A 25,067-nucleotide genomic window follows, 5' to 3' on the forward strand; every position below is an offset into this window, starting at 1 on the left:
GGCTGGAATCGGCACGTGACGGGGCGGAGCTACACGGAGCCGGCATCCTGCACGAGCGGCCCCATTGAGAAAAGAAGAAGACCCGGACTGCGCAAGCGCGGCTAATTTGGCCATTAGACGCCGAAAATTAGTCGGCTCCATGGAAACGAGGACGCTAGCAACGGAGCAGGTAAGTGAAAAACTTCTTAGAACTTCTGTATGGCTCATAATTAATGCACAATGTACATTACAAAGTGCATTAATATGGCCATACAGAAGTGTATAGACCCACTTGCTGCCGCGGGACAACCCCTTTAACTGATTGGAAGAGGTACTGAGAGCAGGAGCTAAAGTACAGAGTCATTAGCTTTTCACACCAGGCTCTACATTAGGGAGGGGTTGTGTATATTGGCACAACCCTTTTGACCCCTTCACTCCTGAGCCATTTTTTTTTCTCTATTCTTTTTTTTTTTTTTTTAAACAAATTCTTTATTTAAGGATTTATATATTTCTCCAGAAAACAGGTCTCTCTGCAGCAATTCCAAATTTATTTTATTATATATATATATATATATATATATATATATATATATATATTTGCACATTAAAAGCATTGCTACCATAAGTTACATACGGGATCATTTGACATTATTCATTGGCATCATTTTGAGGTGCATGTGACGTTTTGATAATTTTTTGCGCGTTTTGAGAGCTGAGGTGTGCGAAAAAGATGAAATTCTGACATTGTTGGCTGGTGACAAGACCCTGTTGATGTCCCTTAAAGGTATCAACAGCAAGGGGGGATACGTTTTCTCCCCCTCGGTGAAGTCTAATCTTATACATAAATCCACAGAAAGAGGTTGATAAAAACATCTAATTTCCTTCACGTGTGAACTGAGGAATCAGATTACTTTGTACAAATCTTTCTATGCATTAGATTGCAGCTGCTCCAGCTGATAACAGTTGGAGGTGAACATTTACACTGATTTATGGATGCTCATGATGTCCCTTTAGCGCAGATCAAATCTCATATGTCCCTATGCAGGAGACCCTGCACTTGGACAGGAGCACTAAGGGAAGGGTACATCATTGTTTGCACCTGCTTGCACACCAGACCCCATCCTTCCTGACCACTCTCAGTTGCAGCAGCACCAATCTAGAGGTTTACCTTAGGGTGTAGTCATTGGCCAGTGTGATATCGGTCTGTGAAACTCACTTGTACACCTGCAATTTCTTAAGCGAATGTGATGCTTTTTGCGGAAAAAAAATGCATTCCAACTATGCACTTGCATGAAACTTGGATTTACAAGCAAGTTCTGATTTTTTTTTCTGCTCGCATAAAGAATAATGGGCAAATCTTGAACAGAATCATCCAAAAGTAAGACATGCTGTGATTTTTTTTTTAGCTCACAGCATCACTCCAAGAAAGAAAAAAATGTAAAATGAACCTATTTAAAATAATGGGTTCTCTTCGCTTGCAATCTCTATGCATCCTGCAATGCACAGAAAATGCGCCTGAAAAACAAACAAAAAAAAAAAACGCTTGTGTAAATATGTATTGGCCGGAAACACACGTCTCGCCCCTCCATAATTGTCATGCAGGTCATGTCTTTTATATGGATGCACTGTGCAAAGTGTCTTGTCTTTAGTTGTGTATTGCATAGCTGCAGCATGCAAGACGTTAATGTCTGCAAGTGGCTGGGATATGCCTGGAAAATGTATGAAACCGTCTAGTCACGTGGCGTTGAATTATATAAATATGAGTGATTGAGAGAGTCTAGGGAGCGGTCTTCTATCTTCTTCAACGGTTGTGAGAGGAGTGAGTGCCAGCCACATGGGGGTACCTTCAACCCTCATGTGGTGAAGGGATGGAAGCGGAAGAGAGGTATTCTGAGGTCCCCAATTCCAGGAACCGCCTGTGAGGAGTGAGAGAGAGAGGAGAGAGAGGAGAAAGAGTCCATTGTGCAGCATTTAACCTCCTAAATTTCAAGTAGGTGTTTGCAGTGCATTGTGTCTCCCTCCGGTGCTATCTTGCATCCCGGAGTGTGTGTGTCCAGGAGTGGAGTCAGAGAGCAACTGTAGGCCCGGTTTCATCCCGTGTCCTCTTCCCTGGCCGTCTGCTAAACTGTCTTTCTGCACTGATGAGTAAAGCTGTATCTTAAAATCAAGAATAAAGTTCTCCAGTTACTGTTCGTTCCCAGTGATTGAGTATCCCCAAGTTAAATCATGTGTGGACTATTATTTCTAAAGCTGGAGAATCAACAGTGTGAAGGAATGGTGGCGTCACGAGTGACAACTTCTCAAGTCCAATACACATATACAGGTAACCGCTGTCCCAGCGTTGCCTGGAAGAGGCCTAGCGGTGCCTTGGCCTAGGTTGCATGCATCCCTCTGGCGGTGCCATCTCTACCCCTCCAGCACCTCAGCGTGGGGCTTGTGTCTCAGTCACTGCAAATACATTCTTAATGCACAGCAACCCACCACCACAGTATCTTCCTTAGAAGCACTGCTGACTCATCCTCTGTACCTCACCCATCCGGCAGCACTATCAGTGTGATGCTCTCTACATTACTTGGCTGCTCTGCAGCTTCAATATATACACAGCTGCTCAATGACCATCTTATTGAGTAGTCTGCTGAGCAGCTGCAACTCCCGTGTGATAGAGTAGCACCGCTATACTCATGGAGGCTGCAGTAAGTAAAAAAACTTGTATGGTCTGCCCAACACCCTCTCTACTGCTGCGCCCAGGGCACATTCCCTGCTAGCCTCTCCCCTAGCTACACCCCTGCTTTACTGGGGTACTCTATGACATGACAGTCAATATAGCAAAATTTATATACCACTTGATAAAGACAATAGATTTATATGTTACTTCAACATTAGAAGACATTGTTTCCTTCAAAACACTCATTTAGTATGTGTATTATTTTTCCTGTACATCAACGTTTTTATAGAGGCAGCATTAGACTACAGTTTATAACGGTCAACCAACTTGGCAAGTTTCAGCAGGAGTGGATGACATCTCTAATGCCTATATACACCCTATCAGACACCCTGGTTTTGTTTGGGTTGCAGCTAATTTCCTCAAATTGAAGTGGAAGTGAATAGCCACACTTCCAGTTTGTCTTTTACCATAACTCCTTATATCAGCGATCTTTCCAGCACTATAAACAACTGATTTGTATTTTTAAAACTATTATTAATATTATTATTATTATTATTATTAAGTACCTTGTGCATTTCTGGATCCAGAACAAATGGTCTCTGAGAAGAATTACAAGAACTTTCAAAAGGAACTTCTACAAGAGGCAGATTCCCCTGATTTTTTAAGGGTGCTGGGCTGAAAGAAGAAATTATTCTCCATTCTTTGGGAGCCTGAAAATAAATTACATGCTTAAACTACTGAATACAAAAAAATCTTAGATGCAGAAATAGGTCTGTAATGCAGGAATACTGTATACTGTAGAAATTATGTCACATTAGCGGTGTGGAATAAGTTGGCGCCATACAAATAAAGATTATTATTACATTACAGAAGTGGCGATCATCAACATGACAGACAGCACACGGTCATTCTAATAGACTTGCTAATAGACCAGAGCGCTACTTTAAAAGCGAAGCGCCCAGTCTATCCTGCTAATGACCAGTACATCTGTATGTGTGTAGCTGAATCCCTGGGAAAATTCATGACATTTTAGAAGGGGACTGAATAGCATGGATACCTCAGTGTCAGTGAAGAAATTGTACAGAAGTACGTCATCAAACTCCAAGCCTTTTGCTTCATAAATAGTAAGAACCAGAGCAAGACTCAATTCTTCGGGGATATTTTCTTTGGCATTCTCATTTGCTACCAAAATCACCTAAAATATAAATCATAAGAAGCCAGCTGAAAGACAACGATGAGCGAATAGTTAACAAAAACTGCATGATGGCCGAACGTTTAGACACAATATTATCGTTTAACCCCTTGAGTGGCACGCCCGGAAATTTTCCGGGACAAGCTCCACTGCTGATAGTGATATGGCCCGGAAGATTTCCGGGCTATGTATCACTATGGGAGCTGCAGAGCACAATGCCACAAGCTGTGGCATTGTGCTCTGCCTGCCCAGTCCCACAGAGAACAAAGCAAGGGCTTTGAACAACAGAAGCAGAAGATATTGCCGATATGCCGGCAATCTCCTGCTTCTAAGTCTCCTGCTTTGTTTATAGGTTGCCATAGAGACCATCGGCTTGTCAGAAGCAAGCCGAGGGTCTCTGTGGCAGGGAGAGCTGATGCTTGGCTGTCAGAGGACAGCCAGGCACCAGCTCTTACAGCAGAGATCAGAGAAAACCTCTGATCTCTGCTGTGTTAACCCTTCACATGCTGCAGTCTATGTGACTGCAGCATGTAAAGGGCTGTCACCATCGGACCCCGGAAAGTGATCAGGGGGTCCTGATGGGTCCCTGTGGAAGTCCGCTAAAGGGACAAAAATAAAAAAAATAAAAAATTTAAAAAAAAAACAAAAGTAAAAAAATTATTTATAAAAATTAAAATAAAAACACTTGTCTCCCTTTACTTTGTAAAAAAGTTTAAATAAAATCACATATGTGGTATACGTGCGTCGTAATGACCCAGAGAAGGAAGTTGGTACATTATTTAACCCCTTAATGACACAGCCCTTTTTTTTCCCTTTCTCCCCATTTCTTTTTTTCCTCCCCCCGTTTAAAAAAATCATAACTCCTTTATTTATTCATTGACATCGCTGTATGAGGGTGGGTTCACACGAACGTGTTTTGGTGCGTGCACAAAAACACGCTTGTATTTACAACACTGCATTCCCTATGGTGTGTGCACATGTCGGTACTTTTCAGGTGCATGCCTGCAAAGATAGGACATGCGTGCACCATAGGGAATGCACATATTGTTTTCAATGGAGCCGCGGCTGCTGCCGGCGGCTCCATTGAAAACAATGGCCTGCTGGCTCCCTGCATTCCTTTTCAGGGAAGGTCTTTACATATAAGCCCTTCCCTGAAAAAGAAAGATTTTAGTGTAAAAAAAATATAAAAATGCATGCATTCTCTTCAGTGAAGCCGCTGCTGCTGCCGGCGGCTCCATTGAAGACAACGGTCTGCTGGCACCACTAAATTCTTTTTCAGAGAAGAGCTTTACATATAGGCTTTTAACTGAAAAGGAAAAATTTTGGTGAAAAAAAAAAAAATGCAGCCATTCACTTCAATGGAGCCGCTGCTGCTGGCGGCGGCTCCATTGAAGACAATGGTCTGCTGGCACACCTGAATTCTTTTTCAGGGAAGAGCTTTACATATAGGCTCTTAACTGAAAAGGAAAAATTTTGGTGAAAAAAAAAAAAAAATGCAGCCATTCACTTCAATGGAGCCGCTGCTGCTGGCGGCGGCTCTATTGAAGACAATGGTCCGCTGGCACACCTGAATTGTTTTTCAGGGAAGGGCTTTACATATAAGCCCTTCCCTGGAAATCAATTAAAAGTGATTTTAAAAACAAAAATAATAGATACTCACCTCCCTTCAGCTGCCGGGGCACAGCCACGTCTTCTCCTGCTGTCCCCTACACTGTGGTGCTGAACTGCTGATCTATCAGCAGCTCGGGATTTAAAATCCCCGCCTGCTGAAAGAGCTGAATGTGATTGGCTGAGGTGATCAGCCAATCACAGGCAGCTCTCCCCGAATGAATGACAGGTGAGAGCTGCCTGTGATTGGCTGAGCACCTTAACCAATTACATTCAGCTCTTTCAGCAGCCGGGGATTTTAAATCCCCGGCTGCTGATAGATCAGCAGTTCAGCACCACAGTGCAGGGGACAGCAGGAGAAGACGCGGCTGTGCCCCGGCAGCTGAAGGGAGGTGAGTACCTATTTTTTTTTCTTTTTTTTACTATTTTAAAAGGCTTTTCAGGGAAGGGCTTATGAAGCCCTTCCCTGCAAAGCCACTAACAGCTGCCGGGGCTCAGCGGGGACTTCTGCCACTGTCCCCGGCTCTGAAGCGCTGCTGAGCTATCAGCAGCCGAGGATTTAAAATCCCTGCCTGCTGGTAGCTCTGATTGTGATTGGCTGAAGCACTTCAGCTAATCACAATTAGAGCTACCAGCAGGCGGGGATTTTAAATCCCCTCTGCTGATAGCTGAGATCTACAGAGCCGGGGACAGCGCTAGAAGTCAAAGCTGAGCCCCGATAGCTAAAGGGAGGTGAGAATTGTTTTGTTGTTTTTTTTGCACTATTTTGAATGGCTTTTCAGGGAAGGGCTTATGAGCCCTTCCCTGAAAAGCCATTGACAGGATGCCGGCAGCAGTATTCCCTACTGCAGCTGTCATGAGTGACAGCTGCGGATGAGAATTGAAGAATTCCTTTCGCTGCATCTGCCACAGATGTGGCAGATGTAGCAGCAGGGAATTCTTTTAACCCCTTCCCGCTGCAGGGCGTAAGTTTACGTCCTGGGAGCGGGGTACTTCCCGCAACAGGGCGTAAACTTACGTCCTGGAGATAGCGCGGGATCACATATGATCCAGCGCTATCCCGCAGCGGGAGCCGGCTGTCAGTCACAGCCGGCGTCTCGCTGCAACAGCGGGGGGACATCGGAGATGCGCCCGCCACTGTTAACCCCTTCCCTCCCTGCCGCGATCTAAGTAGATCGCGGCAGGGAAAGAGTTCACAGCGGGAGCGCGGCTCCCTCTGTGTCTCCGGCCGGAACTCGCGATGTCATCGCGAGAGCCCGGCCTGTCACCATGGCAACAGGACGCCAGACACTGGCGTCCTGTATTGCCTATGCCTGAGATCGCTGTATGAGCGATAAGGCATGGGAGAGCAGTAGCTCTGCCATGCCTTATGACAGCGATCATCAGGGCAGTGGTTAAAGTCCCTCAGAGGGACACAAACAGTGTAAAAAAAAGAAAGATTTAAAAAATGAATTAAAAAAAGTAAAAAAAAAAGAGTAAAAAAACCATTTTTTATGCTTTTTCTCAGATTTGCATAAAAAAAGGTTAAAAAAAAATAAAACCCCACATATTTGGTATTGTCGCGTCCGTAACGATGTGTACAATACGTTGCACATGCTTTTGACTGTGCACGGAAAAAAACGCTAAAAAAAACGCTAAAAAACTGAGGCAAAATGCTCATTTTTAGCATTTTGCCTCACTAAAAACGCAATAAAAGTGATCAAAAAAGCCGTATGTACGCCAAAATGGTACCAATAAAATCTACAGCTCGTCTCGCAAAAAATAAGCCCTCATAGAGCTCTGTACATCAAAAAATAAAAGTTACGTGACTTTGAATGCAGCAATTTAGAATAGAAAAAAGATTTCCAAAAAAAAGGGTTTTTATTGCAGAAAAGTGGGAAAACCTAAAAAAAATGTTAGAATTTTGGTATCGTTGTAACCGTACCGGTCTGCAGAAAAAATGGAAAGTCTCATTTATGCTGCATGATTAACGGTGTAAAAAAAAAATAAAAAAATCTATGGCAGAATTGATGCGTTTTCTCTCTCTGCTATCATTAAAAAAAAATAAAAAAATTTTACAATATAGTCTATGTACCCAAAATTGGCATCGATAAAAACTACAGTTCGCCACGCAAAAAACAAGCCCTCATACGGCCGCGTCGACGGAAAAATAAAAAAGTTATGGCTTTTGATAAACGGAGAAGAAAATCCGCCAAAAATTGTTGCGTCCTTAAGCCCAAAATAGGCCATGTCATGAAGGGGTTAACTAGCAGGGGTGAAGTATACATCTACCGCATGCGGCAGATGTGTTCTTCATGCCCGCGGGGGTCACAGCAGCGGCGGACAGGTAAGTTTTTTTTGTTTTTTTTGTTTTGCACTAAAATGTTTCTTTTTCAGGGAAGGGCTTATATGTAAAGCCCTTCCCTGGAAAAGAATGCAGGGGACTGGCAGAGCATTGTTTTCAATGGAGCCGCCGGCAGCAGCTGCGACTCCATTGACAACAAGCACGCAGCTGTGTTCACGTGTGTTTTTGCTCGTACCTAGGTGCGGACGTATGATCGCAACTAAGTACACACCAAAACACGCTCGTGTGAACGTACCCTGAGGGCTTGTTTTTTGCGGGACGAGTTGTATTTTTCAATGGTGCTATTTAAAGTACCATATAATGTACTAAAAAACTTTTACAACATTCTAACTGGAGTAAAATGAAAAAGAAAATGACATTCCGCCATCTTTCGGTGCGTCTTGTTTCTACGGCGCACAAACTGCAACAAAAATGACCTGAAAACTTTATTCTATGGGTCAGTACGATTGCTACGATACTAAACTTGTATAGTTTTTTTTTTTTTGCTGTAGTACTTGTATTTTTTTCAAAGACATTTAATTTTTTTAAATTATTTTCTGCTGCATCTTCTGAGTGCAATAACTTTATTTTTCTGTCGACGTAGTTAATTGAGGGCTAATTTTTTGCAGGATGTCCTGTAGTTTACGTTGGTACCAATCCGGAATACATACGACTTTTTGTTCGCTTTTATTGCATTTTTTCTGGGAGTGTTTTTTTCAGGGTGACGTTCACTGTGCAGGGTAAATAATTCAGTACTTTGATAGATCGGATATTTATGGACGCGGCCATACCAAATTTGTATTTTTCTTTTAGGATTTAGATTTTTTTATTATAGATATGGCAAAAGGAGGGCGATTTAAACTTTTATTACTTTTTTTTTTTTTTTTTTTAAAGTGTGAAAGAGTTGTGAAAAAGAAAAAAAAATATTACAATTTGGTATTTGCATAATCGTACTGGCCTGTAGAATTACTTTAATACATTATTCATACTGTTGAGAGAATGCAGTGAAAAATAAAAATTAAAAACATGCCAGAATTACAGATTTTGTTAATCTTGCCACTTGAAAAAATGGAATAAAAAGCCATCAAAATTTTACATGTTCCAAAAAAAATAGATAAATGAAGACTGGAGTTCATCCTGCAAAAAACACGGCCTTCTAGGATGCCAGCAATGGAAAAATAACATTAATACGGCTCTTGGAATGTGGCGACACAAAAGCCAACCTTTAAAAAAAATGCTTAAAATGTACAAAAATAGCGAATCATAAAAACTGTATAAACCTGGTATCGCCGGAATCGTGCCGACTCAGAGAATAATGATATCACATTATTTATTCTGCATGTTGAACGCCGTAAAAATGAAATCCAAAAAACAAATGGCAGAATTTCTTTTTTTTCCCCAATCTCCCTACAAATGTTTTTACAAAAGTTATGCAATACATTATATATACCCAAAAATGATGCCATCAAAAAGTACAACTTGTCCCGCAAAAAAATGCCCTCATATGGCCTGGTCAAAGGAAAAATGAAAAAGTTATGGCTCTTGGAACACGACTGCAAAATTAGTTGAAATTCAATGATTAGACCATTTAAAAAACCTGCCCTGGTGGGCACGACAGGGTGGTAGGAAACCCGCCACTCAAGGGGTTAAAAGACTGCTTTTGAGGGATAATCGTTGTGTCTAACTGGCACTTAAAGTATTATATTTGGGGGTCCTGCTACAGATTTTACATTGGGGCCCAGGAGCTTCAAGTTATGCCTCTGTAGTGAAGGGATAATTCATAATGTCCATTTACCGTAGTTGAGGTTTCAACAAAGGGCAGATAAAGGCTTACTTCAGAATAGCAATGCTGCTGTTGACTACTCCTTTGAGCAAGTCCAGCCATCATGGTGAGGCGTTTGCCTCATCAACTACCTTTACCTCTGGCTTACCTGAACTCCAGCCTGAGGCAGATTGAGACTAAGAAATATTTACGCACTTCTCTGCCTCCTAAGAAAGAGAAATGTGGGTGAAAACCAAATGCAGAGGGTTGGTCTGCATTTGCATGCATGGTCTGTTTTTGCATTGCATGCTATGGAGGGTTATTGCTGCCAAATCCGGAGGCGGATGTCCGCTCCAGATTCCGTAGCAAACATCTGCCCGTATGCATGAGGCCTAATATGGTTTGGTACAGTAATATATATTACTCCTGACCTATTCAAAAATATACTATTTTTAGTAACGCCTAAATTATTGTGAACAGAATTATTAATTTCTAACCTGATGTGCTCCAAATTCAATGGGTTGTGTCTTCCTTTTGTTGCCACGTAACAATATTGCCAGGTCACTAACACAACATGAATTAAGCACTGTTGGCTTTGGACCATCAAACAAACCACAGTCACGTGGCAATCGATCAAACGACTCGGGGAAAAAGTATTGCAACAGGTCTACAACTCCAGAAGCCAAATGGAGAATGCCTATGACAAAGAAATAGAGATCAACTGGAAATTAATGTAAAATGAGCAGCTTGGAAAGTGGGAAGCTTTAATAAATTAGTTAGCAGAAAAACACGCCATTCAGCTCTGCGAATGGATGTGCGAGGAGTACAGAGGATACACTGAAGGAAAAATGAAAGTCCAACATCCATAGAAATAGCTATATTCGAGATCTTTATTAAAATCCAAATAGAACAAACAGGAAATGCTCACTAGTGGGCGTTTGTGTGGCCTTTTTGGATTTTAATGAGGATCTTAAATAGAGCCATATATTATATTTCTATGGATAGTAGAATTTCTTTTTTACTAGAAGTATGAGGAAATTGTGCAGAATTCAGTAATGTTACCCAGTAGCTAGAAAGTAAACAATGGTCTGAGGAAATCTCAGTGTGAATGCCTCTCAGCGGTCTCCGTCTCCAAACCAGGCACAACTCTTCAGAGTCCTGTGTGCACACTCCCCGGAGACTTATATAGGAGAGTGCACCCATGGGATTCTGAAAAAAAAATCTGATTTTTGTGCCATGCATAGACTTCAGAGGGGGGCACCCCTAGATTGTGTGCAAGTATAAAAAAAAAGAAAACACATGACCCCGGCTCCCTGTCACATCCCCTAACAGCACCGTAACTTAGTTAATAGAACAATTTAAACAAGTGGCAGCGCTCTAGGGGTATCCATATTCAGAAAATAAATAACTTCAAAAAAAGTGGAGGTGACTGATCTGGGTCACACCCTGGTGTGACAGATCTACCAGATTAGGGGCAGGCTGTCACACCTGAAGTTACAGATGGATCAATTACTCGGTTCAGATGGCCAAGGGTTACCCTCGTCACAAGGACATCCAAATGTGGAGAGTGTTGATGGAACTGCAAAGTAGGTCTTGGCCAGGTTTGTGTGTGAAAATTAAAATATGCAAAATAAAACCCAGCGCTTCAGACGATACAGCTATATAAAAAAGGAAGGACAAAGTTTACTTCACGAGTGTGTGTGGGGGGGGGGGGGGGGTCACCAATGGGAATGCCCCTTTAATCTGCTCTACAAAATGCCACAATAGACTTTTTCGAGGACCAAATCCACAGTGGAGGTGCATAGAGGGTTGATATATTAATGAAGATACTTAATATGTTACAAAGTATAAAACAAGAAACAAGGAAGGGGGGGGTTATAGCTTTGGGTTTACAACGTGTTTTGGAGATGCATAAACCACCTTTTTCAAGCACATGACAAACTGGTTATCAAGGAGATGTATATATAGCTAAAGGGACATGTGTGCATGTTTCTGTTTGTGTGCGTGTGTACACCTAGCCGGACAGCAGTCATTTGCATACAGGACTTGTGATGTCAGTCATGTGATCAGGGGTGGAGCATGTAAGTCACTCACAAACTCACTCACGCACATATGGACAGGTAGTGGTTAGTAGTTTGATTGTGGGCTGTGGCTTTGAGCCTCTGAAAAATTTTATTGAGGTATTTTACAGGGCAGAATAGAGGGGTGTTCTTATCACAGACCCCCTGAGAACTTTTATGTTCTTACTATTTTATATGGCTATAACCCATGGAATGCTGGGTTTTATTTGACGATTTTAATCCTCACACATATGTAAGATAGTTTATGGTGCTGTGCAAACAAGAAAATTAAAAATTGCTTCAGTCACTCTGTACTTCCTGGTAGCTGCTGAACAGGACATGTGACTGCTGCAGCCAATCACTGGCTATAAAAGGTCACTGCTGTGTCTAGTGATTGGTTGTAGCAGTCACATGTCCCCGTTCAGCAGCATCCAGGAAGGACAGAGCGGTTGTGAAGCAATTTTAAGAAGTGGGAAAACCCCTTTAAAAAGTAAAGCTACCTAGCAAATGCACTAATGCCCTCAGTCCACGGCCATGACGGAATATCGCTAGCGATATTCCGCCGCAGGGAGAGAGCGGACAGGTCTCTGCAGTGAGCCTGTCTGACAGATAGACTCACCGCGGAGAATCGCGGCGAGCCACGATTTGAGTCCCATGAGAGGAGAATCGCTATGATTCTCAGCTCGTGGACGTCAGTGCTGCGCTTTCCCTAGTAAGTCTATTGAAAGCATTCACTGCATAACCCGCGTCCGGATTATCGCCTTGGACAACGCAGTGAATTATCGCCCGTGGGCAGGAGCCCTAAGATTTGCAGTGGAGTTGAGGTTTGTCCCATAACTGAATCTCCCCCTGAGTTGCATTCAGAATTGTGGATTCTGAGCTGTTCTTGTGATTTGCATTCAGGGAGGTATAGTTTTTACATCACATTTTATACAGTAAATCAAATTCCAAAAATGCAGGTGCAGCAAACTGCAGTTAAAGGCTTTCAGCCAGCCAGGAAGAGGACACTTAAGTACAATGGTGAAGGGTCCAGCAGCAACATTGCTATAACATGCTTATGAATAATCCCCAAAGTACAAGTCAAGAAGCTGCTATCAAGAATCGTTCACCAGTCTGTATAGCGGTATATACTTTGCCCTTTAGGAATTTCACATATTGGTGGGAATGCTTAATCTAGATAGACACCTCTTCACACCTAGACTGCAGCCAACTCACTACTATTATCTGAAGAATATTTAGACTCATACCTTGTTACACTTAGGTAGAAAGGATAGAAGTACAATATTTAAAGAAAGAACTTATAGCATGATGCAAGGCAATTTTGAGAATAAGAAAGTTGTTAAAAATGTCACCTGAATGAGATCTATAGTTTTGAATGAGCTGGTAGACTTGTTTTGGTTTGCGGACAATGCAGTTCTTCTTACTACCAGAGTAGTTTTTGTTTGCATAGTAGAATAATGATCGCAAGTCACTGAAACGGAATGAAACCCCTTTCATTATGCTCTGGGCCGTGTCTCCAGTTAGAAACATGGAGTTGGGGTCATTAATACATCGCATAAGCAAAAATAGTTCTGCCTGTGTGAAGTCTTGAATCTCATCTCCATAAAGTTCATGGATAGACCATGGCAACGCTTCAAGCTTTGACAGTCTGCAGGATAAATTATATAAGACATCTTCTTCATCAAAATACCCAAGTTGAAGTTTGATTTGTTCATACAAGCAAAAAAGGCGATAGATTTCCTTCCGATCTCCTTGAAAGTTTGGTGCCCTTTTCTTTCCAAGTTTACTGTACTCCTGTTCAGTAAGCTTGCCTTGTTGGCAAAATAAGGCTTCAAATGATCCTTTCAAAAATGACTTGATCTCTTTCCACACAAGTGCAGCATTGTACAGGGACTTTCCTCTTATCATCTTTGGCCACAAAGCATAGGCAAATACCTCAAAGGTCACAAAAGTACGAGGATCAGCCTCTTTTTGTTCAATGTCAATTTCTTCTGCTTCATTTTCAGGGGCAGATTCCATCTCAAAATCCTCATTCAACAAGTCCAGTACATCAATGTTCTCCAAAGTAGACCATCCAGCAATACTCCTTTTGAGACTTCCGTCTTCATTTCTGGAGAAGAACGGATCAGGCATGGAAGCGTCCAGAAGTAGCAGTAGCTGCTGGGAAGTTATGAACAAAGGATAATTGTCATCTTGAATATCCTGCAACCTATAAACATTAGGCTCTATTGGTTTATAATTGCTTGTTGCCTTCGTTGATTTGCTTAACTCAAGAAAATTTCTTTGTACTTCTTGACAAAGCACTTGGTTTTTGGTAATGAAAATTGGATGATAGTGTTCATATTCAACTGGATTTTCTGTTTCATCATCTGATGATTTGTCTTCTGCATCCAAGCTCTCTGGTCCTTCATCTGGATTATCCGACAATTCTGTTTCAGAATTCTCATCCTCTGAGTCACTAATGTCAATATTTTCACTATATTTTCTCCTTTGCCAAGTCTGTTTTACTAGCCATGGCCCAATAGAGACAGCTTCCGCCCAGTAAGAGTGATACTTCTTCCAGAGTCTGTATAAACAACAAGTGGTTTTTCCTGTGCCACTTCTACCAATTAATATGATTGTTTCCATGGGTTTGGGATTTAAATCAATCACTGCATATTCCAACTCACCGACTCTGAAGGGATACTCGACTCTGGAGTTCATGTTACTTAATACATTGAGGGCCATATCTGTGCTGAAGCTGTGGAATTTCATAATGTTGTATTCTGTTTCTGCTGCACTGGCAGGAGGGAAGTAATCTGGAAGAATATGTTCCATATCGAATTCAAATTCTGTATCTTCCATAAAATATTTTGGAATACGCTTCTGGGCATTTGAGGAAATCGTAACCTTAGTAATACCCTTTAGTTTTTTCCTGAGTATACAGGTTAAACCTCTATTGTAAGCACTGCATATGCTGTCAATGGCATGATTGAGCTTGCCATGGTCAAGAACAATGTCCCAAATCCGTATAATTTCTGTGTAAACTCTGCCTGTCTTTACTGTTGACAATTCAGAAGAGAGAATTTTTTCTGGTTCCTCACTACATCGAGGTGAAAAGTCAATTGCAAGTTCCCACAACATTCTGGCTCCTTTATCAAGCTTAACTTCATAAAGCTTGATATTACTCTTTAGTTTTAGCTGTTTTTGAAGACTACGTGTCCATTCCCCACTTCCAAGCTTTTGAATGGAGACAATTATTTTTCTTTTCATGTACTGAGACATTGACTTGCATCCCAATTTCTTCAGGGCTTCAGGTGAACACTCAACTTCCCATGTCATATTATTGAAATCTATACCTGAAAGATCAATGTCCTCTTCCAATGGTTCAAAGTCATCTTTTATATTGTTGAGCACTGTCAAATCATTTGCAGCACATTCATTATTCTCGATGCAGGAATCATTACATAAGCCATCTGGATCCAGTGTAACCTCATTTGTATAGACCACAGATGCCTCATTGATCACAGCTTCTTTGGTTTGTATAGTGACTGATGGTCTCAAACTGTCAAAGACTGGTTGTGCTTTGTTCAGTTCCGCACATTTTAATAATTCTCTAATGCTTTGCAGAAGGCTTTCCTTTGCAGTCATTGCCTTCTTTTTGCTTACCACAGCTTGTTCTAGGAGTTCAACTTGAGTTTTCTGAACACGCAACTCTTGAACAGTTTGATCATCGATATCAGATTCAGGCTGTGGAGGAGCAAGAAGTGTCTTTACAGTGATCTTTCGCTGTGTTATATTTCCATGTGTTGGTGTCTTAGTAGACTTTGAAATAGAAGCTGGCTGATTTTGCTTGTATTTCTTTCTAGATTCAGTCCAAGCAACGAAGCGTTGATCCGAGTTCTTTATCTTGTACTTTGCATCCTTTCCCTGGTGATTTGTTATGGTTAACTTAATGTCAAATCTTGCTAGCACATCCATTATTTTACGATAATGTTTGACATTATTGCTCTGAAAAACCAAATGCATGACTGTGTCCCCATTTTTGTCTTGAATGTTGGGTTCCAGATAAGAGTACTTCTGAGGGTTGGAAGAGTACAAGTCTAGAAGGTATTTTGCCATTAACACACCATCATCATCATCTGGGAAAATACAAAAAAAAAAAGTTTAACTATGTATTACGTAGTACAAATTAACATTAAACAAATTGTAGAGTATATTTATTACAAATCTAGTATGGTACACAAAAGAAAAATTATAAGAACAGGTCCATTTAAAATACTGTAGACCCTTTATATAGCATTAAATGTTATATATATATATATATATATATATATATATACATATATATATATATATACACACACTCACACATTTATATATATATGTGTGTATGTCTATGTATATGTGTGTGCATATGTGTGCGCGCGTGCGTGCGTGCGTAAGCTCTCACTCACTGACTCGCCACTAATTTTCTAACATGTTGAAGATGGTCTCACGATGTGAGGTAGATCTCGCGCATGCGCAGTTATGCAGTACTGGATAGCGCAGATGTACGAAAGCGGTGATGGAGGACGCCGTGTAGTTACACATGTGGAGCAGGGTATGGAGTCGCACCGGAGGCTGATTTAATCTAATAGGTGAGTTGATTTTATTGGTTGATTAACTGTGTCAATTGTATATTTAAATGGGTGTTATGTATTATGGAGGGAGGCTAGAGAAAGATCACATGGCGTGATTAAAACGTTGCTGTCTGTAAATTGAGGAATAAAGGACTTTTACCATATCTTTGTGCACCTGTGTATGCTGCTGCAGAACTTCATCTATATATACGGCTTCAAGGGACTGAAGGTTTGGGCTCCGCATACTGCGGCTTGTGCATTTTCAGGCTTCCTTTGTCCCACCCAGGTAGGGGTTGAACGAGTGCTGCTGGTGACTGCATCTATAATTCTCTAACTTCCTGGTGTCATACAAACATGAAATTTGTCAGGAGCATTTTTTAGGTCCTAAATAGGAAAAGTAAAGGGGTCGCAACTCAATCATTCAATGCCAAGTGCAAAAGTATTGGCACCCCTGTGTAATGTAACTTCCCAATGTTGTATAAGTCTGAAATTTGGCACGAGCATTCTTTAAGTCCTAAATACGAAAAGTAAAGGGGTCGCAACTCGATTTGTTTATGCTAATTGCAAAAGTAAGTGCATCTCTGTGTCATACAGGCGTGAAATTTGGCACAAGCATTCTTTAGGTTCTAAATAGGAAAGGTGAAGGCGTCACAACTCTATTATTGAATGCCAATTGCAAAAGTAAGTGCACCCCTATGTAATGTAGCTTCCCAGTGTCGAACAACCGTAAAATTTGGCGCAAGCATTCTTTAGGTCCTAAATGGGAGGGGTGGCACATTCTGCAGAAGCACATTGGTACATGCAGCCTGAGGAGAATCTAACGCTCCTCTATGTATATACATATTTTATTCCTCGGTTCTTCTAAAGTAACCTTGACTTCATAAAATTTTCTGTGCAAACACAAAAACACCTGTATCAAATTAACACGGTCAAAGACGAGTTTATCAGCTAGTACATACTATACCTCAAGACAATGTAGAGTATAGAAATATTAACCAAAGCTTGTTCATTTAGCAGGTATGTATCATAAGAAAGTAATTTTACCAAACAGAACTACTAATACAGAATTACCTGTATATAGTCTAAACCAAGGATTCTAAAACATTTTCTACAAGGGCCTCACCAATCTGAGAATTTAAGATGCCTTGGCCCCACCAGAAGTGGAAGTCTGTACCAAGTTAACAATATTGTTCAAATTATCTTTCATTTGTCCCCTGAAACCAGTATTAGAGTAACCTCCGCTCAAAATCACTAAATTATAACTGCACTAATACGGAACTGTAGACAAAAAAAAGGGGGAGAGTGGGGAGGAGAAAGAAAAGAAAGGAAAACTTTAGGAGGATACATTTCTTGCGTTCCACACACATTTTTTATATATATATATATATATATATATATATATATATATATATATATATATATATATATATATATATACGCTAATTTAGTGGTTTTAATGATAAGAATATTGTTAGGTTATAGGTTAAAGGTTAACAGATATAATAAAGGACATTGGATCAGATGATACAGGTTTGTGAAAAACAGCCAGTATGTATACCATGATACTTTTGGATGTGTATTCAATTTTGTTATATACGTACAGAAAGAGTTTTGCATATGTGAATGTGTATAATTTGTGGAAAATACACACTCAATAAGGCATGTAAATAAGACACCACGCAGATATATTAAGTTATGCTGTTTATACTAGGGATGTGTTTATATGTGCGACACATAACAGCAATTTGAGGGTATATCAAATGTATTATGTTACATATCCAATGTTTTTCCTTGCTTTGTTTTGAAATATGAAAATAAAAAAAATGTAAAAAAGTTTAAAAAAATCACTTAATTATATTACTAAACCAGAAATTTGTGCAGCCAGACAGATGTCTGTGCATGCAGTTTTGTAAAAAAAAAAAACAAAAAAAAAACACCTCTCTAGCTGAGAGATTTTTCATTCAATAAAAATACTTCCTGCGCTCACAGAACTTTAAAATCGCATTTAAAAGAAAAACTTTTTTTCCTTCAAAAGAAGGAGACTTACTTTGAAGGAGGGGGTTATGATGTCCAATATTCCCCCTCCTATTTCCCACAGGTCTTAGTCACTCCCAAAGGATAAGGTATCCAATCAAAGATTTTCTCCTTTAGAGTTTATTGAAATACAGCCAAACAATGGTGCAACAAGTCAGCTCATACACAATGTGACAGGTTCACCAAACGATCATAACAACGCGTTTCGGTACAAACGGTACCCTTATCAAGTTATGCAATTATAAAAATACAAGCCATTTATATAGAAAAGTTTACCTTTAATGGTACTGATTCTGATTCCCTTCAGAGGAGTGGGGATTCATCAGCGCATTCACAGCGTCATGTACTGCGACTCTGATGAGTCCGACGTGTGACGTCAACGCGCTTGAACACATGTCATTACGCTGTGCGTTCCTGGGTAGCGTGAGTCCGCAAAGCGGGCGATGCTACTGCGTTCCACCTGGACACGTCATTTGGGGCGTCCCTATGTGGCGCTTATACCTGGATCTCGTCGGACTGCACAGCGTGACAGCGTCATCACGTTCCGTGTGTTATATTTCACGGATGCGTTTCCCTCTGAACCGCAACGTTCAACTATTATGTCCTATGGACCTATCGTACCCTAATTTTATCTTTCTAACAATTTGAGCAACTTTGTATATATTGTTCAATATGTATTAAGGCAAATATCTTAATATTGCCAAATATGTTATTTCAAATGATAACTTCCTAATCATTCTAAAAAAAGAGAGTGGATACAGGGGAAGGGGATAAACACCATATCCTACACAGGGCAACCAAATAAGAAATGTCTAATCCATATGCTCTGATAAACACATTATAACTATAAATAAACATGAATAAATTAACATAAAAAAATTTTTTTTTTTTGAATAAAAAATTTTTTTTGTTAAAATGTTATTAGATTTTTTCTAAAACTTCATTTAATCCCCCCGGTTTGAGGGTTCCCAATCTAAAAATCCAATACATTTCACGATTTTTTAAAAAGGTAAATAATCCTGATTTAATACTCTCTTTAGATTGGGAACCCTCAAACCGGGGGGATTAAATGAAGTTTTAGAAAAAATCTAATAACATTTTAACAAAAAAAGTTTTTTATTCAAAAAAAAAAATTTTTTTTATGTTAATTTATTCATGTTTATTTATAGTTATAATGTGTTTATCAGAGCATATGGATTAGACATTTCTTATTTGGTTGCCCTGTGTAGGATATGGTGTTTATCCCCTTCCCCTGTATCCACTCTTTTTTTTTAGAATGATTAGGAAGTTATCATTTGAAATAACATATTTGGCAATATTAAGATATTTGCCTTAATACATATTGAACAATATATACAAAGTTGCTCAAATTGTTAGAAAGATAAAATTAGGGTACGATAGGTCCATAGGACATAATAGTTGAACGTTGCGGTTCAGAGGGAAACGCATCCGTGAAATATAACACACGGAACGTGATGACGCTGTCACGCTGTGCAGTCCGACGAGATCCAGGTATAAGCGCCACATAGGGACGCCCCAAATGACGTGTCCAGGTGGAACGCAGTAGCACCGCCCGCTTTGCGGACCCACGCTACCCAGGAACGCACAGCGTAATGACATGTGTTCAAGCGCGTTGACGTCACACGTCGGACTCATCAGAGTCGCAGTACATGACGCTCTGAATGCGCTGATGAATCCCCACTCCTCTGAAGGGAATCAGAATCAGTACCATTAAAGGTAAACTTTTCTATATAAATGGCTTGTATTTTTATAATTGCATAACTTGATAAGGGTACCGTTTGTACCGAAACGCGTTGTTATGATCGTTTGGTGAACCTGTCACATTGTGTATGAGCTGACTTGTTGCACCATTGTTTGGCTGTATTTCAATAAACTCTAAAGGAGAAAATCTTTGATTGGATACCTTATCCTTTGGGAGTGACTAAGACCTGTGGGAAATAGGAGGGGGAATATTGGACATCATAACCCTCTCCTTCAAAGTAAGTCTCCTTCTTTTGAAGGAAAAAAAGTTTTTCTTTTAAATGCGATTTTAAAGTTCTGTGAGCGCAGGAAGTATTTTTATTGAATGAAAAATCTCTTTGTTTTTTATATGGGGGTTCCATTTATGGATCCCTGAGTGACTCCCAGCGTCTCTCCTCCAAACAAGAGAGGATATTTGCATATAAATACAGAACTTGAGAAGATCCACTTTGAGGTGAGATCTTGAAGGTATTATACCAGTTTTCTTTTCTTCTTTTTTTTTTTTTTGGAAGTATAAGGAGAAGTTTTGTATATCTTTTCTTTGGCGCTGTTTTCCGTTTTTTCTTAACCTCTCTAGCTGAGGCTCTCCAACAACTTGTGAGACCATTAGTAGTAAGACCCGTCTCACAGTTTAAGCACAGGTCTTTAATTTAAAAAAAAGCTCAACGACTCCAGAACTACTGCACTTCATTTATTCTGACTTCTAAAGGCAGGAATAAGTTGTTCAATAAGTTTGTAGCACCTCAAACTAGAACTTGTCCCAAAAGAAAAAGCAGCTCTCTGGAAGATCTGGCAACAGGAAAATGTTACGGCTTTTGGAATGTGTCAACACAAAAAGAAAAAATATATTTTTATGGTGCAAAACAAATACAACATAAAAACTGTACACATTTGGTATCATCGTAATTGCTCACGAAACAAACTCCAATCAACCCTCTTAAATTGGTCACTAATTTTTCAAACAAGTTGTGTTTAAATGATTGCTAATGTGATAAAAGCAAATCACTCATTTATTCAAAATGTGTTTGTGCTGAAAAATTACTCTACATTTACAGGCCACTAGGGGTTTCCATTCATTCTAATTTGCTGTCCACTGCGTGTTAAGTGGACACAGATTAAGATGAACAACAGGAAGTGGAGTAAATTGGCAATTCATGCAGTCCATAGAAGTCTATTTAGAGGTGAGGGGAAGAAAGGAGAGAGAGAGAAACAGATGTGCTGTTGGAACTAATGGCAAGTGATTTACTATACCACAGCTACTGTTTACTGTTCAGTGCTTTGCTAGTGATCTCCATGACGCTGTTATTTGTGTGTGCTATAGAAAGAGAGCAGAATCTGCAGTTTTCTCCATGTGCCATGCATAGGAGACAGCATTGCATAAATCTCTTCCCACCAGCTCAGAGAGAACTGAGAATTAGAAATACAGTCTGCAGAGGAGAAAAATATACATGCCATAAAATCGCCAGAAATAGTTATTCTTCATGTACACATTGCAGCTTATTCTGAAGAGTAATCTGAAAAGTTAGGGACACTCAATTACGTTTATTATCAGACTAATCTGACATATTTATCAAGCAATTTGAGAAGCCATTTCAGTGGACACAGAAATGCTGCCTTCCAATAGGTGGCACTGTGGAGGTATTGTTCCATTTCCCTTGTCTTATACATGTAATGTATTTAACACTAGAATCACCCAGCAGTTCAAAGGCAATGTAGTAAAACAAAAAAACACTGCAGTTCTGTTAAACCTTCTATTTTCACTTTAAAATAAATAATAAAATATTAGGTTAATTTAGAATATTTTATTAGGTTTGATTTAGGTCATTAGAAAAAAGATGAAAACTCTCCTTGACGAGTCATTCAATCTTAATTGATGAACAATGCCGCAATTAACATGTCCTTGTCAATAAAATCCAAAACATTTGTGAAAGTTAAACTTCCAGCTGCATATCTATTAGGTCTAATGCCCATGGACGGATTTCTGCCGCGTTTCACACGGCGGAAATCCAAAGCTATTAGGTTCTATTGAACCTAAAAGCTTTCTGCCTTCCAATGCTTACGCTGCGGAATTCTGCTGTAGATTTCTGCGGCGTGAAAGAAAATGCAGCATGTTCTATTTTTCGCGGAAATATGTGCAGCCGGCTTCCATTGCAGTCAATGGAAGCCGTCCGTCCCGCGATACGTCCACTGTGAGCACGGCGGAAGTATTGGGGGAATAGGCGTCACCGCCGACGCACCATATGCTGCACTGCGCATGCGCGCCGGACGGGACTCTCGCGGCGGATCCGGAGAGGTGAGTATGGTGTCTCTGAGGGGGCGCAGTGTCTGACTACCCTATACCATATGCCACTGTCGGAATCTGATGCAGACATGGGCATGAGGCCATAATGTTATTTTTCAGCACATATCTTCAATGAAAATACCACAACCACATTTTCACCCGCACATTATGCTGCTATAAGATGGTTTTACCTTTGTTATTTAAAGCAACAGAAACTGCAGCATGCAGCGGTGTGTCCCCTTCTGTGACCGATACACTCTGTGGATCTCCACCCTTGGTAAGAAGCAAATAAGCTAAAGCAAAATCACTTTTCTTTAAGCAAACCTGGATCGGGTGTTTCGAGTTGGCTCCAATGCCATTAGGAGAAACTGTGGTATAAAAAAAATAAAGCTTAGAAATTAGCAAATTTATTCAACATTTGATTCGTACTACATTCGTGCAAACTAATTTACAAAAACATTACTCCTTAAAGGGGTTTTGTTAAAAAGCAAAAAGTTCTATACTCACTCCACAGGCAGTCTTCTTATGTTCTCCTCCCTGAGCTTCTGCAGTCCCCCGGGTTACATCACTTCCAGCTGGCCACCTTGTTATGAAGTGTGCATTCCTCACATTCTGCTTCCTGCAGGTCAGCAAAGGTCATGTCCCTGTGACTTAGTCTTCACTGGCTAGGAAGGAATGCTGGTCTATTGCAGAGACAGTGCGCATGAGCAGTCTCTGAAATAGATCAGCACTCTCCCTCCTAGGTTGTGAACTAGTGACGTAACTTACATTGCCGGCAAGAAGGAGACTGTCTGTGGATGTATGTAACCTCACAGGAAGCAGAGGAATCAGCCAGGTGGAGGTGAAGTGACTTCCCCTCCCAGACTGCAGCAGACAGGAGAAGAGCAGTATAGAAATTTTATTTTTTAAAACAATTAAAGGGGTTGTCCCGCGCCGAAACGGTTTTTTTTTTTTTTTTGCATAGGCCCCCCGTTCAGCGCAGGACAAACCCAAGGGATGTGTTGAAATTTAAAAAAAAATTTTACTTACCCGAATCCCCTCTCTGCAACTTCTTCCTTCTTTTCCTCCAAAATGGCCGCCGGGATCTTCACCCACGATGCACCGCGGGTCTTCTCCCATGGTGCACCGTGGGCTCTGTGTGGTCTATTGCCGATTCCAGCCTTCTGATTGGCTGGAATCGGCACACGTGACAGGGCGGAGCTACGCGATGACACGTAGGAGGGGGCGGAGCCAGAACGCCGCTCGTGCCCGGACCAACCAGAAGGGAGAAGACCCTTCTGCGCTAGCGTGTCTAATCGGGCGATTAGACGCTGAAATTAGACGGCACCATGGAGACGGGGACGCCAGCGCAGGGAAGGTGAGTATATAACTTCTGTATGGCTCATATTTAATGCACGATGTAAATTACAAAGTGCATGTATATGGCCATACAGAAGTGTTTAACTTAACTTGTCATCGCGGGACAACCCCTTTAAGAACAATTCTACTAACATAAGTTGGTATATGCAAGAAAAACGAAAGATGGGCCCCCTTATGATCGTTTCAAATGTGACATTTGTAAGAATTATTTATGGTCACTTTTTCTACCCAAGATTGTATTTGCAGTGCAATAAACTTTTAAGTCCTGTTACAAAGACTAGAGCTTAAATTGTATATCATCATAAAGCCCAGAATCTAGCTTTCAAATTATGTCAATACAATATCTATCAATAAATCAAAATTCTAGGTCCAATATTTAGGATGCAGCATTTCCTGTTTATGTGTGTCTGCTGGGGGTGGTGGGAAGAGGGGCAGCGGCAAAAGACACAAGGAAGGATGTAAAAAAGAAAATAAAACTATCAAAACCAATTCTACAATCACCTCTCCTGTCTTGACCGCACACATCTGCCAAGACGCTGTTTTGGTAGCTTGCAGCAGCCTGTGTATAGGGCATGACAGACTACTGCAGCCAATCACAGACTGAAGTGTTTGAGCGCTGAGATTAGCTGCAGCAGCCTGTTACGTCCCGCCAACAGGCTAACTGCAGCCAGTCAACCGACCCAGCGCAGTGAATGGATCCAGGAGAAGAGAGCACAGATTATTTTTATATGTGAGAAGGAGGAATTAAAAAAAGAATGTAACTTGGACAACAGCTTTAGGGGTTAGTGTGGTCTTATATGTCCGTGTTAATGCTGATAACATCAAACCCCTGAAAGAAATAAACATAGATATTCTTTAAACGGCGTTCACCCTGTAGGATAAATAATGCAATATTTAGTAAACTACTGCCCTGATAGTAAATATGAATTTCTCCCCCCACCCCGCTTCAAAAAAAAAAATAATAATTACAAAAAATTCATCAACTAATAGGTAAGCAAGTAACAGATAAAAACAGACATTCACCTCCTTGCTCTAAAAGTAACTTCATCAGTGGCAAACGAAACTTCATTTTGGGACTAAGATTGTTTATTACGTGGAAAACGTTGATTTTAGGAAGCGGACATTGTTGAATCAGTCCTTCTTGAGTGGATTCCCCATTAGCATCTCTCGTTAGCAGGAGCAAAACCTCTTGCCACTTTTGTTCCTGTATCAAGTGGGTGATGAGGCATTCAGCAATGATGTCTGGGATGCTACACTTTAGGTCTGATGGAATCTCTAAAATAAACAATTTCATAAGATGTTAATTTGAGAAATCATTCAAAGTAAATGAGCAAACTCTAAATTTATCATAACGTGGACATGGTGTTCATGGGGCGTGCCCAATCATACCCTTTACATGAAGGCTTGCAAATTAGTGACAAACTCTTTCAGTTGCATCTGCT

General features: G+C 40.5%; 1 protein-coding gene across 1 annotated transcript in view; it reads right to left on the reverse strand.

Moving 5' to 3' along the window:
- Positions 1 to 25,067, reverse strand: part of TRANK1 (tetratricopeptide repeat and ankyrin repeat containing 1) — a 124,934-nt gene that overhangs the window by 21,601 nt on the left and 78,266 nt on the right. The window contains exons 11-16 of the mRNA XM_066585630.1: positions 24,649 to 24,900; positions 22,458 to 22,634; positions 12,942 to 15,710; positions 10,027 to 10,226; positions 3,702 to 3,839; positions 3,211 to 3,354 (exon numbers count right to left, since the gene is read on the reverse strand). Coding sequence (XP_066441727.1) covers positions 3,211 to 3,354; positions 3,702 to 3,839; positions 10,027 to 10,226; positions 12,942 to 15,710; positions 22,458 to 22,634; positions 24,649 to 24,900 — 3,680 coding nt within the window. The remainder of the gene's footprint in view (positions 1 to 3,210; positions 3,355 to 3,701; positions 3,840 to 10,026; positions 10,227 to 12,941; positions 15,711 to 22,457; positions 22,635 to 24,648; positions 24,901 to 25,067) is intronic.

The sequence above is a fragment of the Eleutherodactylus coqui genome, chromosome 12, assembly GCF_035609145.1.
Source record: "Eleutherodactylus coqui strain aEleCoq1 chromosome 12, aEleCoq1.hap1, whole genome shotgun sequence".
Classification (NCBI taxonomy): Eukaryota; Metazoa; Chordata; class Amphibia; order Anura; family Eleutherodactylidae; genus Eleutherodactylus; species Eleutherodactylus coqui.